This window comes from Atractosteus spatula, chromosome 16, assembly GCF_055471065.1.
Source record: "Atractosteus spatula isolate fAtrSpa1 chromosome 16, fAtrSpa1.hap1, whole genome shotgun sequence".
In the NCBI taxonomy this organism is placed as follows: Eukaryota; Metazoa; Chordata; class Actinopteri; order Semionotiformes; family Lepisosteidae; genus Atractosteus; species Atractosteus spatula.
Genome location: NC_142721.1, coordinates 11,466,397 through 11,483,402, shown reverse-complemented (window position 1 = coordinate 11,483,402; position 17,006 = coordinate 11,466,397). Strand labels below are relative to the sequence as shown.

General features: G+C 37.2%; 1 protein-coding gene across 5 annotated transcripts in view; it reads right to left on the bottom strand.

Annotated features, from left to right (window-relative positions):
• Positions 1–17,006, bottom strand: part of LOC148819568 (uncharacterized) — a 31,100-nt gene that overhangs the window by 3,512 nt on the left and 10,582 nt on the right. The window contains exons 15-25 of one of the 5 annotated variants that reach the window (XM_088934680.1): positions 16,769–16,878; positions 16,128–16,251; positions 14,987–15,117; positions 14,478–14,525; positions 13,887–13,996; positions 13,486–13,654; positions 13,148–13,252; positions 9,113–12,970; positions 1,898–8,452; positions 1,544–1,701; positions 72–231 (exon numbers count right to left, since the gene is read on the bottom strand). In XM_088934680.1, the coding sequence (XP_088790806.1) occupies positions 72–231; positions 1,544–1,701; positions 1,898–8,452; positions 9,113–12,970; positions 13,148–13,252; positions 13,486–13,654; positions 13,887–13,996; positions 14,478–14,525; positions 14,987–15,117; positions 16,128–16,251; positions 16,769–16,878 (11,528 nt within the window). Of the gene's footprint in view, positions 1–71; positions 232–1,543; positions 1,702–1,897; positions 12,971–13,147; positions 13,253–13,485; positions 13,655–13,886; positions 13,997–14,477; positions 14,526–14,986; positions 15,118–16,127; positions 16,252–16,768; positions 16,879–17,006 lie in introns of all 5 variants that reach the window. The other 4 variants (XM_088934681.1, XM_088934679.1, XM_088934683.1 and 1 more) reach the window with 4 other exon arrangements.

The window sequence follows — 17,006 nt, the reverse complement described above, 5'->3', positions numbered from 1 at the left end:
TTAAGAAAATGTCAATGTAACGAACAAAAACTGAAAAAAAACTGAAAAACGTGAATCTATTATTTTTTTACCTTAACTGGATAAAGTGAAGGGGCATTTTTGGATTCTTTTACAAGTGCTTCAGGGCTGTGTTTTTGCAGTTCAGAGATCTGTCGATCTTTTTCAGCCACCACCATCAAATGCTGCTGTCTCAAAGCTCGAGATTCAGAGAGCAGCAGGTTCTTCTCGGATCTAAATATCAAAAAACACAGCTCAAGCTTTGGCAAAAAGCAAGTTATTATGAGGATTCTGTCAAACGTTCTAGAAATAATAGTGTACACAGTCACGGGCAACACCTCTGCATAAACTGCCAGTACTAAATGCCAAACATACCAACACTTTAAATCACCAATACTAAACTTAGCAACAGTGAGTAATCATGGGCTGGTCTAAAACCTTTCCTTTTTTAAAATAACAGGAGATAACCTTGAAAGTAACATCTCATATGCTACCAACTGCATCACCATTTTCATTAGTATCTTAAAAAACCTACAACACTCTTGGGAGCATTACTAAACTTCCAAAATAAGGCTTTGTCAACTGTCCACGACTCCACCCGTACTGTGTAACCACAAAGACTTCTATGGTATTTGTACGGGCACAGGACCATGCACAAGAACTTCAGGCCATATATCTGCAAATCAGGTATCAAATTAAATCTGCCTTGATCACTAAAAGACTTACTGTAATTTATTCATACTACCAACTGAACTTCCCAGTTGTTATTCCAATACAATTAGAATGCCAAGAATGTAGCTTATTTATAATAAATTACTTTTATGCAAATAGTTCATATGAAGTCTCACAGGGATTATGATTAAGTCACAGTTTGTTCTTCTCAATGTGACTCTGACAACAAATGGGACATACCAGTAACATGGCATGCAGTCCTTATAAGACATACCCTGTTCCAATATCTGCCTGCATATACAGTGGTGAGAGTTAATTACAGAAACGCTCCGGGCTGTACAATAAGGTGCTGTTTAATAGGATAAGTGATCAGGAGAGGAATCCCCCATCCAGTTGATTCTTTTGAGATAATCTATTTAATGTACTACAGTCTGTTTTTTTAATAAAATTCCAAATGGTCTAACTGAAATACTCTGACCAACCTGGGAATATAAAAAAAAACAACTGTCTCAAAGAATGCTAAAACATACACATTGACATCCTATGATTAGATTTAAACTTAAAACAACTTTGTATGCCAGCCAGATGTCTCAATGAGGAAAACAACAGCTGTTCTCATAATTTTATTTTTGTTCCTTCTGTGACTAAAAATGAGACATACAGTATATAATGTACACCTATGTTACCTTAAATTAAATTCCAACAAGATAACTTGACATTAACAACACTAGAAGGAAAACAATGAAATGTTGTTGAGATTCTTAATATAGGAAATCAACTGCAAGCTAATTTTGAATTTACTCTTCAAAGACTGAAGTAAAAAGACTGTGCCAAACACTTGGTGTTGCTGCTGAGCTTGAAAGCCAGAAGATACCTTAGTTCTCCGAGCTCTGACTGGTATGCACGGATATCCTTCTCTGTCTGCTGTCTGTAGGCATTCGCCTGTTGCAGTGCTTTCTGCAGCTCATCAGCTCGTATCTTCATCTGTGTTAACTCAACCTTTTCCAACCTCTGGCTTCCAATTTCTTTAACCTGGAATGCAAAATAAAGGAAATGTATGTTAATTGTGCTATACCTTAAATTTCTCAAACATGCATTCCACAGAACTAGACAAAACACCTGCCACCATGCAACATACTCAATGTTATGGCAAAGCATCAGACTCCATGCTGTGTAGTGATTTGCAGTGAAATGGTTTTAACATATCTAACTTGTGATGCCAACTTACCAGACTGCCCTTTTCAGTCTGAAGCTCAGAAAAATTGCTCCTAAAGGCATCCAATTCTTTGTCACTTTTCACTGATGAGGAAGCTGAACTTTCTCTTTGTCTGGATTCATAAACCCGTTTTGTTCCTCCCAATTGTTGAATCAATCTGTCTCTGTCATCCTGTAGACTGGCCATCGATTTGGAAAAAGCAGTCATCTGCTTACTGTAAGTCTCATTTTCTAAAGTAAGCCTTTTAATTTCAGCTTCTTTTTCAGTCACTGTTTTACACAGATCATCTACCTGCCCCATCAGCTGACTGTAAGTGGTGTCGCTCTCAAAGGCAGAAAGTTTCTGAATCAGAGCAGACCTTTCTTTAGTTAACATCTTCACTTCCGAGGTCATGTCGTTGAGCTGGAACTCAAACTTGTTCAGCGCCACAGAAGCCGTTTTCAGCTCCTCATCATACTTGTTTCGCAAAAGCTTGAAGTCTTCAATGAGCTGATCTCTGTCATTTTGCAAAGCGACCATGGCTTTCCCCAAAGACTCATTGTGAGACTTAAGCTCCTTGCTTTGACTTCTCGCTTCAGAGAGTAATTGCTCTGTCTGTATCAAGTCTCTTGTGAGCTCTTCAACTCTTTCCTCAGCTGTTTCTCTTATACTTCTCATGAGGGCAACCTCTCGTTCAAAGGCACTGATCTCATTATTATACTTTTCCTTTGTCTCTTTTACTTTCTTTTCCATGTCACTTTCAAGTTGACGGAGGTTTCTCTTAAGATCTTCAACAGAGCTCTTTTGTGCAAAAAGCTTCTGATGCAATTCACTGCATTCTGCAGCTTTAACTTCAACAGCTTGTTGTAAGTCTGCAATCACCTTGTTCTGATTGAGTTCCTGTCTCTCTTTTTTTAAGGCTATTATGTTGGCTTCAAGAGTCTGAACCTGAATTCCTAATTCTGAGTTTTTTGCTTCTAAGGATTTTGTATTTTCTGTCTCTTTCTCCAGGTTCTGAAGAACATCCTTATACATTTTATCCATGGCATTTTTCTGATTTTCAAGGTTTTTAATTGAATCCAGTTGTTGCTTCAGAAGTTCTTTTAATTGGTTATCCTTAAGTGACAAGACTTGATTGAGATCTTCCCTGTAGCGAATTAGCTGTGCTTTCAGCATAGCATTTTCTGAATTCAAGTCATCCATTTCATGAAGTAGAGCCTTAATTTCTTGCTTGAGTTTGTTGGTTTCACCAAGTTCCTCTTTAATTAAGATTTCTTTTTCTTTTTCAATACTTTGTAGCTTTGACTGTAACACCTCATATTTAGACATCAAGTGATCCCTATCACTTTGCAAAGACATCATTGCCTTCTTAAAGCTCTCCAGTTTTGCATTCATTTGTTCTTTCTCCTGAAGCGATTTTTCATATTTCTCTTGAAGGCTTTTCACATTGCTTTCTAATCCTCTGAATGCCTTATCTGCATTTTCTCTCTCACTATAAAGAGCACTTAACCTATCTTCGTAGCCCACAATCTCAGCCCAGTGATGTTTCTGAACTTCTTCCAAATACTCAGAGATTTCTCTAGAAGACAGCAGCAAAGCAATCTCAGCATCTTTGTTTTTAAGAAGCAACTTCAGCTGAGCAGAGATGGCATCTTGTTTCTCAAGGTCAACCACCAATTTGTCATTTTGAGACCGAACCAGGAAGAGTTCGGCTTCAGTATTAGAAAGTTTCATCTCTAGCATTGTGAGGTTTGCTTCCATTTTGGAAACATAATCTAACTTGTCTGTAAGTCTAAGGTTCAATGAGCTCTTATCCTGCTGTAATTTCTCAATATCGTCACTCTGCCCTCCAATTTGTTTTCTTAAGTCCTCAATGTTTTTAGAAAGTTCTTTGTTATTCTCTTCCATTACGGTTACCTGTTTCTGGTAGTCTGATGCTGCTGCTTTATAGTGGGTATCTGTTTCACTCAATGCTGTCTCTAACTTTAAGAATTTCTCTTTAAGCTCATTAAGAAGTGCATCCTTTACTTTCTTTTCTTGTTTAAGTCTGTTGATTGCATGGGACTGTTCCAACAGTTGACTGTCTTTATCTTGAATTAGTTTTTGAAATTTATCCTCCCATTGTCTTGCCTCATCATTATTTTGAAGGCTCTGTGAAATGGCTGCCAACCTAGACAAGTTTAGGTTTGCTTCTTTCTGAAGTTTGCTGTTCATTATGTCCTGTGATTCTATTTGCTTCTTTAATTCAAACACTGTCTCTTCATCCTTCTGTTTCTCTAGCTGCAATGTATTAATTCGGGCCTCCAATTCCATTAACATCTCTTTATGAAGGGTATTTTGCTGCTCTAAGAGTTCTTTCAACTCCTTCTCTTTTTCCATTGACTGAAGCTCAGCAAGTTTGTCTTTTTGTGCAAGCTGATTATGTAACTTCACAATTTCAGAATTAACTTTCTCAACCTCGTTCCTTGACTCATTCAGTAGATTCTTATACAATGTTATTTCTGATTCAAGGTTTTGAATTACATTCTCTAAATTTAACAACTTTTCTTTTGTGTCATTTAATTCTTTTTCCACTTTACTATGTTCTGACTGGGACACTTTTGCAGATCTTTCAAAGTCTAATATCACCTCCTGGTAATTGATGCAATCACTTTGAAGTTGGTTAATTTCTTGATGCTTTTCTTTTAGCAACTCCTGTAACTCTTTATTTATGCTTTTTGACCCTGCACTCCCTCTCTGAGCAACCCTGAGCTTCTCTTCAAACTCCTTCACTAATTTCAACTGCTGATCTTCTTTCTGCCTGCAGAACTCATTCTTTTCCTGCTTAATCTCAATGAGTTGAGCTGACAAGGACTTGTTTTGAACTTGCAGTGTATTGACAGTTTCAGTAAGCTCATCAATTTTTTCAGCATTCTTAAGGAGCACTGTCTCTAGATACTCATTTTCATTTTTCACTTTGTCAGATGTCTCCTGCACATTCTCAAGCTCTTCCTGAAGTAGAGACTTGTCATCTTCTAAAATCCTCACCTTTTCATTAAGACTGATAGTCTCCTGCACATTTCTATTGATAACTCCTTGACATTCTGCTAAGGCACTATCCTTTTGTTCCAATTTTTCCTGATGGTCTTTTATTAATTGTGCTAACTGATCAGACAGATTACACTTTTCCTTTTCCAATACATTCAGACATTCGCATTTGGCCGATATAACTGCCTTTTGAGTTTCTACCTCCACAGTTAACAAATCATTTAAACCAAGAGTCTCTTCTAGTTTCTGCTCCATTTCAGCTTCTTTAGCTTTATACTCGCTGTGGCAGTTTGCCAAGGACTCACTCATTACTTTAAGTTCTTCAGTCACTTTTTGATTTGCACACTTCATTTCATTTAGCTTTACCACAAGTTCTTCATATGTTTCTTTTAATCTCTTATTCTCTGCTTCAAGCTGAGTGTTCCTAGAACTCAGTTCTTCAGCTTTGCCCATTTGCTTTTCACTGAGTTCAAGTAGCTCTTTTTTGATTTTTTCATTCTCCTGCTCCAGCTCTTGGATCCTCTGTTGCTTTGCTTTAGCAAACTTTCGTGTCTTGTCCTTCAACTTCTCATTTTCCTCTTCAGCTTCACTGACTTGTTTCTCTAGGATTTCCTTTTCAGATTCAGTTTTATACCATTTGGATAAAACCTCCTGTTTTTCCTTCCTAGCCCCCTCTATGAGTTGTCGCATTTTATCCATTTCACTGCTGATGTTTTCATAAGCCTGTAAAAGAGATTCATATTCTTGTTTTAGCTCTGTGTGTTTTGACTTCCACTCTGATAACTCGACCGTCTGGGAGTCTTTCAAGGATTCTAACTGACATGAAAATGCTTGTTTCTGTTGTGTGATATTTTCAATTGTGAGTTTGAGGCTCTCACAGGCAGCTGCAAGGTTATGGTTGTCACTTAAAACCTGATCAACTTCCAAAACTAGTTTTTCTTTTTCCTTGCTTAGAGAAAGCATGGAAAGCTCCAAGTCTTCTTTTTGCTTTTTCATTTCAGCAGCTGACCTCTCGAGGTTTAAAGTTGTACTCATTATGTCTTCTTTTTCGGAAGACAGCAACTGGATTTTTTCTTTGAGTGTCCTGTTCTCCTTCAGGGCTTCTTTACGAGATATTAAAGCTGCCTGAAGTTTTCTAGTGATCTGTTCATTATTAGATTTTCCTTCTTCTGACTGTTCTTTAACCTGATGTGCATGTAGCATTTCTGTGGACTTTTGCTGTAGTTTATTAATTTCAATTTCCATCTTTTCCCTTTCAACCTCATGAAGATGCAGCTCTTTCTGTAGTTGCTGTTCCAAAGCAGCAATAAGATCATCTTTTTCAGAAATTGTTAATTTAAGAGAGAGCAAAATGCCCTCTTTATCTTGCAGTCTTGCTTCAAGGTTTTGATTTTGGGACTGCAAGGCTAACAACTTCTCCTCTTTGGACTTCTGTGCTTCCAAGGTGAGTAGTTTCTCAAGCGTGTCTTCTTTTAGTTTAATTGTTTTGTTGAGTTTTTCCTCCAGGGTAACAACTTCTCCTTTATATCTTTCCAAAACTGAAGATAAGTCATCATTTTCTTTCTCCAGTGTTTCTATGTGTAATTTGCAGTTTTCAGTTTCAGCCTGAGACACTTTCCAGCAGGATCTCAAGTTTTCCAGCTCAACTTTTAAACATTCCTTTTCTTGACTAAAGTTGTGCTGTGTTTCTGCTAGAATATTCTTCATGTTCTGAAGCTCTTTTAATTTTTCAGAATTTATCTTATGTGCCTTTTCAAGCTCTTCTTTAATGTCTTTGGTAGTGTCCAGAAGCAGTTGATTTGCGTTATTTAAATCTTCTAACTGGCATTCTTTTTCTCTTTTCACATTCTCAAGGGCAACTGTAAGATGGTCTATCTCTGTTTGACACTTCCTTAATTGGTTCTGAAGCTCACTGGACTCATCAGCCATTAACTTCTTTTCTTGCTGGTACTGTTGTTGGGCCACCTTCATTGCTTGCTTCTGCACCATTAGCTCTTCAGCCTTCTCCCTTATCTCGAAATGTGCTTTTTCAAGTTCCTGTTCAATCTGTTCAATTTTTTGAGTAAACACTTTAGAACGGTCTTGGATTGTTTGTAGCAAAGTTTCTTTACTTGCCATCTCTGATGTCATAACTTCAATTTTCTTCTTAAGAGTTTCTAATTCACCTTGATTTTGTAAGGCAGCTTGTTCGCTGATCTCCTGTTTTTTGAGTAGCAGGTCAAACTCTTGCAAAGCCTTTTCCTTTTCATTGACAACATTGCTAATGGAACTCAACTGACTCTGGAGTGATGCTATAACCTGCTGGTTATCTTCAGACTCTTTTATCTTTTCATCATACTTTTTCTGCATTGCATTAAGCACATGAGTTTGCTCAGAATACTGCTCCATGAGTTTGTTGAACTCTTCTTTTAGTTCTGAGAACTCATATGCATGTTTCCGTTCCTTTTCTTGAGACTTTTTAATTGTTTCTTTCCTAGCTAACAAAGCAGCATGAAGCTTTTTTTGCAAAATGTCTTTTTCCTGCTTAATTTGAGTCAGCTCCGTGTCTTCTGAAGCCATAGTGTCAACTTGCTCGATATTTGAATTTACAGAATCTATCAACTGAATGCTTTCTTCTTTCTTTAATAATTCTGGTCTCAGATTCTCAAGCTTCTTGATCATCTCAGTTCGTTCACTGTTATAAGATTCTTCTTTTTCACTGATGCTGAACTGGAGGTGCTCAATAACTTTATCTTTTTCATTAATTGATTGGAGGGCAGTAGAAATGTCTGTCTCCTGCTTGCTAAGCTTTCTTTGCAAGCACTGTACATTATGTTCCAGCTGTTCCAAGAGAGACTCTTTCATAGAAAGGACCTCTGAAAGTTTTAGGATTTCACTTTCCTTTTGTAGTATTTGTTCCTTCAAAAGGTCTACATGACTTTCATGTTCCTGTGTTGTGGTCTGAAGATGTAATTTTAATTCTTGCAATTGATCTTGTAACTCAGATATTTCTTTATCCTGCTGGTCACCACCTTCTCTTTGCTTTTCAAGCTCTTCCACCTTCTTTATTAAGTCCTTCCTCACTAACAGTGCAGCCTGGAGCTTTTTCTTCATTATTTCTTTATCTTTGGATAGTTTTTCAAACTGCACTTGCATCAGCTCTTTTTCTTTGACCAACTCTTGTTTTTCTACATCTTTTATTTCTATTTGATTTTGACATAGAGACAGCTGAGATTTACACTCCTGAAGCTGAAGGGAAAGATCTTCAAGTTCTTTTGTGGAGCAATGATGCAAATGTTCAAGGTTTTCTACCTGTGAAATCAACTGATTCTTTTCATCACTATATTTCAGCATTTCATTAGATGCCGATACCATGACTTGAGTGACTGATGCATCCTTCTCTCTTAACTGTTGGCTAAGGGAGGTGAGCAATTCTTTTTGCTGGCTTATCTGAATATTCATGCACTGAATCTGATCCTCTTTCTTTTTAATTACACCAAGATGATATTCATGTTCAGTAACTGCGTCTTTAAGATCAGTAGTAGCTGCATCCATATCTTTTTGTAGATTTTTTATTTGGTCCTGCAAAAAACAAAGCTGATTGTTTTTCTCTTGATAGATTTTCTCTCTCTCTGCAAGTTCAGACTGCTTTTCTTGCAATACCTCTGTCACATTGTCTAACAAGGCTTTCATAGAATCTATTTCTGCCTGATGATTTACCTTTATTTGTTTAATAGTGGCTTGCAAAGATTTTTTTTCTTCTTCAAAAGCTACTAATTTATCAGACATGGATTGTGAGATTTCTAATAGATTTTTATTACTTGACTCCTTATCTATCTGTAACATTTTAACCTCATCTTCCCTATCTCTTAAAAGCTGTTGCAGTTCTGAAATTTCACAATCTTTTCTCTGAATTGCTGCAAATACATTTTCTAATTGATGTTTATCTACTGCAATTTGCTGACAACTTTCTTTTAATTGTTCAGTGCTAATTTTGAGTGCAGACGTTACCTCATTAAACTTTTCCTGCAAGGTATCTAGGTCCTTTTGCAGTGCTTGGACTTTAACGTCTTTTGACTTCATCTCATTTTCTAAGCTTCTCAACTGCTCTGTGAGAAGATTTTTGAGCTGGGTTTCCCTGTCAAGGATAGACAACCATTCCTTTTCTGATTCCTGTAGGGTGTGTTCTATGTTACGAGTTTCTAACTTCAGTCCGATGATTTCTTCAATCTTGGCACTAACCTGCATCTGAAGAAGCTCCTTCTCCGTCGTCAGTTGCTCTGCTGCTTCACTCATGTTGCTGACGTGCTGCTTATTGATGAAATCCATCTCATTCTTCATTGTTTGTAACTGACTATTGTAATTCTTATCAAGCTCAATTTTCTCTAAAGTTATTCTATTAACTTCTTGCTGCAAACGCGTTTTTTCACTGACTATCAAATCCAGCTGCTGTTGCAGATTATGATTTACCTGTTCTGCTTCCTCTCTCATTTTCTTATTCTTTTGATTCAAGTCCAATATTTCTGACTTCAGCAGGTCAATGTGATCTACTTGTTCAGAGTGCTCTCTTTTTAAGGACTGCAAGTCAGCTTCTCTTTGTTCAAGACTCTCATTTAATGTCTGAACCTGTTGAACGGCTTTTTGGTATTGTGGCTTTAACTGCTCAATCTCAGCAGTCAGACAAATATTGTTTGCCTGATAAGTGAGAAGAGCATCATCCTTTTGTTTTAAATTATTAACATATGATGTTTGTATTTGCTGAAGTTCATCTCTCAGAAGTGTAATTTCATTCTTTAGAAGGTTTGAGGTATTTTCTGCAGAGTACCTAGATTCTCTGTTTTCACTTAACAACTTACTGAGATTAGAGATCTCTTCTTCCTTTTGAGTGATCAATGCGTTACATTCACACAGGCGTTCCGACTGGGCTGCATACATGTCTTGCAGATTTAAGAAAGCACTGCTTTTCTCCTCAGATGATTCACTGAGTCTCTTGGATTCTGTGGAAAGTTTGAGAATCTGGTCCTGTAGCTGCGATACAAACTCTCTGCTCTCCAGCAACTGTGATTTGAAAAGGACTGCCTCATCTGCTCTTATCTGGAGTTCCTGCAGGATTCTTGCCTGGTCTGATACAGAAGTCTCCTTTTCTAAAAGGACCTCTTTCAATTGACTAATTTCAGATGACTGAGTACTTATTTTTTCATTCAGTTTTGCAACAGACTCTTGAAGATCTGCAATTTGTTCTTTTAAAGTTCCACACTCAGTCTCCTTAGCTTTCAGTTTCAAGTTGAAATCCTCACCGAGATCCACTGAGCTCTTCTGAATCTGTGATATGGTCAACTCCTTTTCCTTAAGTACTTTCTTCAACTGATCAGACTCTGTAGTTGTGCTGTGTAGCTGTTTTTTGAGTTGTGATACCATGTCTTCCAGTTCTGAAAACTGTGCCCTTAAATTAAGATAATCATCTATTTTCTGTTTCAGCAGGGAGTCTTTTTCAATGATGCTATGATTTAACTCATCATTCTTCTCTGACATGGCCTGAAGCTGAACCTGGAGATTAGAAATAATCTCCATATTTTCATTCAATTGCGTTTTTAAGACCTCTGATTCTTCAGCCTTATCTTTTAACCGTGTAAGTTCTTTTTCCTGCTTCTTCAATAAATTGTCTCTGTCCTGCAGTGAAGTTTGTAATTCCTGCACTTGTATTTGTAACTCAGTAATTGTTACCATGTTTTGGCTAAGCTGTCCTTCCCCCTCTATCGATTTGGTGTGCAACTGCTTTATAAATATCTCCTGCTGATTCAAAGCTTCTATCTTCTCTTGTAAAGCCACATTTAAACTTAATCTTTCTGAATTAATTCCCGCCACCTCTTCTTTCAAGAAGACTATACTACTCTCTCTGCTAGACAACTCTGATTGGAGGTCACCAATTTCTTTCAGCTTTTCTGATAAAACTACAGCTGTTTCCTTAACTTCTGTTTCAAGTTTGCCGTTTTGCTGATTCAATGCCTGAACGTGTTTCTGAAGCTCCATCACCTCATTTTTTGACTGAACTGTGTCTTCTTTAAGCAGGTTGCAATCAGCAATTGTATTATCCAATGTAGTTTTAAGATTAACATTTTCTGACTGAAGTTTTATAAGCTCTTCATTCATAACATCTAACTGTCTGCTCAGTGAAGTCACTGTTTCATCTTTCTTATTTATTTTATCAAGCAACCCTTGACACTCCTGAGACTTATTATTAAGGGTAATTTCTTTTTCATTCAGGCTTTGGTTTTGCTGGATACATTGGTCTTTAAGAGATTCCATTTCTATCTTTAACTTATCAAAAAGCTCTTTCTGCTGAACAATTTCATTCTGCGAGGCCTCACATTCTAAGGCTCTTTGTTGCAAGACAGAGTCTTTTTCTAACAAGCATGATTTTAAAACTGCACTCTGCTCCTGAAGCAAAATCAATGTCTCTTGAAGTTGTCCAAGCTGCTCTTGCTGAAATTCACACTGTGCATTTTTATCTTGAACAACTTTCTCCTTTTCCGCAGCATTACATTTCAGCTGGTCTAGCTGAGAATTCAAGACATTGATCTGCTCCTGAAAGTGTGCTATTGATTCTTTACTTTCAGATAATAATTGTGCAAGATGACTACATTCATCATTTTTTTCCAATAGCTTCTCTGCCACTATATTTTTATTCTGCTCCAGAATATTGAGACCCTCAGTTTTTAAAGTTAGGTCTTCCTTTTCTTTCTGTAGCATTCCAACAGTCTTGCAGTATTCTGAAATCTGAGTCTCATAATGAGATAATTTACTTTGCAGTTCATTCTCAACCTTCTTTTGCCTTTCAAACTCCACTGAATGATGTCTCTCTTGATCAGTGACTGCCTTTCTCAGTTTCTCACTCTCTTCTGTAAATGTATGCACTTGGACTTGAAGATCCTTATTGTCCTTAGCAGCAACAGCCACCTTCTCACTTAACTCAGCAACAAGTTGCTTTTGTGCTTCAAGAAGTTTTTCCTTTTCCTCTACAATGGCCTGGAGTTGCTCTTTGGCATGTTCAAGATTTTTCACATCAATTTCCAATTTTGAAAGATTCTCAGATTTATCACAGAGCTCCTCCTCAAGTGTTTTACAGGTTAAAACTCTTGCTTCCAGCTCCTCATTCTGTTTTTGTTTATTATATTCCGCTTCTTGCTGAGTAGTTTTTAGCCTCTGTTCCAAAGAAGATATGGTCTCCAGTTTCTCCTGTACTACCTTTTTGATCTTTTCGTGATGTTCCCCCTGTTCTGCCAGTTGTTCAGATAGCTTCTGCAGCTCTTTATCTTTTGTCGAAACCTCAGCAAGAAGTTTGTTGCACTCCTCCTTTAAGGATTTCAGCTCATTTTCGAAGGTTTGCTCCTTTTCCTGCAGCTTGTCCTTGAGCTCTTTGTTGAAAGCATTGCTTTCTTCAAGTCGAGAAAGAAGGTCGCTAATCTCTGCTTGGCTTTTGTTGTCAGACTCTTGCAATTTCTGAGATGCTGCAGTGACCTGTTCCCTCAAGGAAGAGATCTGAGACTCGCATTCAGCGAGATGAGTGCGATGATTCACATTTTGCTTTTGGATTTCATTCCGAAGATCTTGAATTGTCTTGCTATCCTCCTGAACATGCTTTAGTAACTCTTCAGCCTCTCTGACCTTTTCTTCTTTTTGTGCTTTAATGCTGTCAAGTTCATTCTTCATGCTTTTCAGCTGTTCCATAAGAGCGGCAGTCTTTGCATTCAAGGCCTGCTGATCAGAAGACTGGGAGTCTCTTATAATTCGAGCTTCCTGCTCTACCTTAGCCAGGGCTGATTCCATTAGTGCCAGATCCTCTTCTTTGTATTTGATTTGCTGTTTCAACTCCAAGACTTGCTCAGCATACTCATTCATACTACTAGAAAGAGAAGAAATTTCCTTTTCTTTTTCCGAGAGAACATCTTTAAGGTTATCAATTTCTCTCTCACAGCTTTGGAGGTCATGAATGAGCTGTGCCCGTTCTTGCAAATGGGCAGAGTTCAATTTGTCAAGCTCATCATTTGTCTGGTCCAGGTCCCGCTGCAGTGTTTCTATTGTAGCCTCTTGCTTCTGAGACTAGAAAACGGAAATAAAAGAGGTAAGTTAAATATTGATGTAATCTACCACATGTGATATCTGGGTGCTAACTTTTAAAGTCATATGGATAAAACAAATGGGAAATTGCTACTGAGAAATCCAAAATGGAAAAGGGGAGTCAGGAAAAGCAGTCAGAGTTACAGTGAGAAATGTTACCTTTTCTTTTATCATGGACAGTTTCTGTGTAAGATCGGTAACAGAAATCTTCAGCTCTGAACATTGTTTTTCATAGGAGTTACACTTCTTGCTAGCTTCGGAGAGCTGGAAATTAGAAAGCAAAATTATTGTAAATAAACGTTGTGTGTGTATAATATGAATGTAGTCATATGCATATTTAGAAATTATTTTAAAATTAAAATTGTTTTAACTGTAGCTAATTTTGATTTTTCGCTTTATTGGTGGTTATAGCAGATCAAAGAAATATAATCTTTCAATAATCTAAAATTTATAATGGGTTGCTATTAATGGAAAAAAATCCGATTTTAAAGTCATACTTTTTGCTCCGTGTGAAGCAGCTTCTCTGTGATCTCTTTGTTCTGTACCTCCTGCACCTTTAACGAATCTTTGAGATGATCAATTAGTTCCAGTTTTACAGATGTTTTTGCTAATGTCTGCTCCTTCTCCATGAGAGATGTTTCAAGGGTCTCCTTCCGGTCACTCATTCTAAATAAGATATTTCAAGGTAAAAAAAAACATTTAAAATTATGCAATGAACGATGGTGCTTGATTCAATCCAGATATAACAATTTTTCTTAAAGAAAGCTTTTCAAAACCATCCGTTTAAACCAAAACAACACGCATGATATCTTTAATTTTGAAAGTGTTCAATGAAGCACCATGGTGTTTAATTTTGGCCTTTTTTGAGTTTGTACATTTCTCTTGTGCCTTTTCTCACCCTTTCAGTTGTTCGTTCAGACTGGAGACAAGAATCTGGTGTTTCTCGGCATCTCTGCTCTGCTGACTGCGCACACTGGCTAACTGAGCCTGGAGGCGTTCTGTTTCATTCTACAATGGGATGAAAAAAGGTTTTGTAGAAAAACATCAATATCTCTGAAAACAAATTCACTCGGTGACACCTTTAAGTACTGACTTTAAAAGCTACAAAGAAAAAAAATAAAAATTCCCTTTGGTGACCTCAAACACCCATGTCACTCTTGATTTTAAGATCAAATTCCCGCTTTCTCAAAACACACCACACAGCATAAATGTATCTATAGCAAAATGGTATTTCTTTTACTGAAAATTCTCCTTATATAGCCAGTATTTTTCAAAGGAGGATCAATAAGTATAATTACCTTACTGAACAAAATGAAAAGTGCCTTTAATGCATAGTGAAAAGACGGTTCAACTTTACATTACTCAACCAGCTTTAAGCGTTACACCCACATGAATGTGGAAACAAAGACACGTGTGACAAACAACATGGCAGTGGTCAGCTGTCACCCCTAGGTGATGTTTTCTCTAGTGCACACCAATAAAAACAGACCTGTGTAACCCTCAATGGCTGCCCTTCTTCATCTACATCAAACGTCACCTGTATTAGAAGGTTTTGTTACAAAATCCTAATTGCCATGGACAACACAACATTTATAGTGTTTTTAATCATGAGTAAACATGAATGCTAAAAAACATTAGAGCTTAAAAACTGTTTGAACACCACCACTTACTGTGACTATTTTTGCATGTTTTTGTGGCATCACAGTACAATCTCTTTGAAATGTTTCATGGAGAGAGACATCATCTTTATGAGAAAGTCTGAATTAAGAATTACACACAGTACAAGTCATTAAATAATTTCCAAGATGTGCAGATACAACGATTTAATACAATAGCACTTCAGCTAATTAAAGAAATGGAATGCTGAAAACTAAACCAGGATAGCTGCAAACATCTTTTGATCATACGCTGCCCTGCTCTCTACACTGGCGGAACCTCCCTTGCTGGAGTATAATGGCTCGAACATGAAACAAAGCTATTATTCATTAAGATGTCTACCTGCAGCGACTCAATCCTTGCTTGCAGCTGCAGCCTGTCTTCAAGGTCCTGACATCGCTCTTCCAGTGCCAGAATCTGCTCCTGAAGCTGGTTTCTTTCCAATTCCAGCTCTTCAACCACCGATCTCAGGCCTGACATTTTTAATTCAGCACAACAAACACAAGCGAGAAGCACATACAAATCAGACAAAAACTCACAGTCAGCATAAGTCTAAATGTACTAATCAAATTGTCTTTAAGACATTCAGTTTTTTAAAACCAAAAACTATGTTGCAGAGCAAGTCAACAACAGTTTCATATTACGATGAAACAGAATAAGGTCAAAACATATCTTAATGTTTGGCCAAAAGTAGGCTAAACAAACCTTTAAACCTAAATAAACCTTCCACAACACAATAAGTATCACAGACTCAAATCTTGCTTACTAAGTTTACATAGTTACAAGTTACTACACTTACAGTATATCATGCAAACACTGATGAATTACAGAGAACAAAGATGTGCATGCAAGACTAAACTGTTCATATCTACTTGATATAGGGCCATGCTAGATTAAGGGTTTCACAGGTTCTGATGTAGTAGCAGACTTACACAGTGCCTGATATACCACTGTTGTGAAACATGCTTTTTAAATAATTTATATAATCATATTTTAAAATACATTGCCATTTCTGGATGGCACTTTTTTTTCATTATTTTACGACAGAACAAAATGATTAATAAAACATTACTAGCATTTTATAATTCCAATTCCATTTCCTTTTTAAAGACCCAAAACCCTTAACCATTTCACACATTGAATTTGTCTTTAAAAATAAAGAAATCAAATGTCTTACCAATTTTGCAGCTTTGGATTCCTTTCAAATTAAACACCAGAACTGACACAGTTCAATGCATTCAACATGGACTACACAATACTGAACCAAAACTAGGCAGTTCATCCAGCACGCACATGCTAAAAAAAATCTACAAAAATTAAAATAACAGGTCAACCAAAGATAATATACATAAAGGGCTGAAGGTGGTTAGAGAAATTCCACAGAAAATAGGGTTATACAATTGTCAAAAAAGTAATTAAAATTAAAATCCACATAAAACAAACATTGTGCATGCTACAATAAACTGTCTAGTAGGTATCACACCTGCATCAGGAGAACTGTACTCTGGCCACCAACCTCCCATATTCTCCCCTTCTGCAGAATTGTTGCTCTCTAAAGTGACGCTGGCATCTCCGTATGATTGCTTCCCATCAAATTCAAAATCCTCCTAGAATAACGTAGCATAACAATTAGCAATTCTACTAAGTTAAAAGAATACTGTAGCGGATTATTAGAATCCATTGCTCTTTGAAGCAATGCTTATAACATCACATAGAAATATTAATTTATAATTATAAATTCATTTATAATGACCTAAATGTCTGCTTGTCCACAACAACAACAAAAAGAATGGCCTAGATTTACCAAATTCCTCACCGGGGAATATGCTCAAAAGGTAAAAACAGAATAAATGATTTAGTGAACCAGCAGAATACAGGAAACACACTTAACACTTTAAAACTATGGCAATGAGAGCGCAGCATTTTCTTCCAGGCGAAAAATACTTTGCGAAACAGATTCAATTATACATAACCGCACTTTTTTCCTCCAAAAACAGGTACCTGAAAACTTTAATTATTCCTTTAAAAAATCTCATCTTTAAATATCGGGAAAATTTCGAACAAGTGCCCTTTGTTTACAAAAGCTGGAGGGTTTCGCACTGTAATTATTCGCACCACTCCTACCTGCAGACTGTGTGTGCCGATGTTCACCTGCTTCTGCTTGCCCCTTTGCTGCCGAAGCCCTCGAGCTTGTGCCAGTTCCTCCTCCAGCTCCTGCTGCCGAGCGACTAAGGCTGGATCGGAGCAGCCAGGAAAGAACCAGTCATCCTCGATCAGTTTTGTGCCACAGGAAATCAATTCTCTTCAGACACGTACTTGCAGCACAGAGAGAGCACACGCAAGCCAAACAAGCACAGCTGCA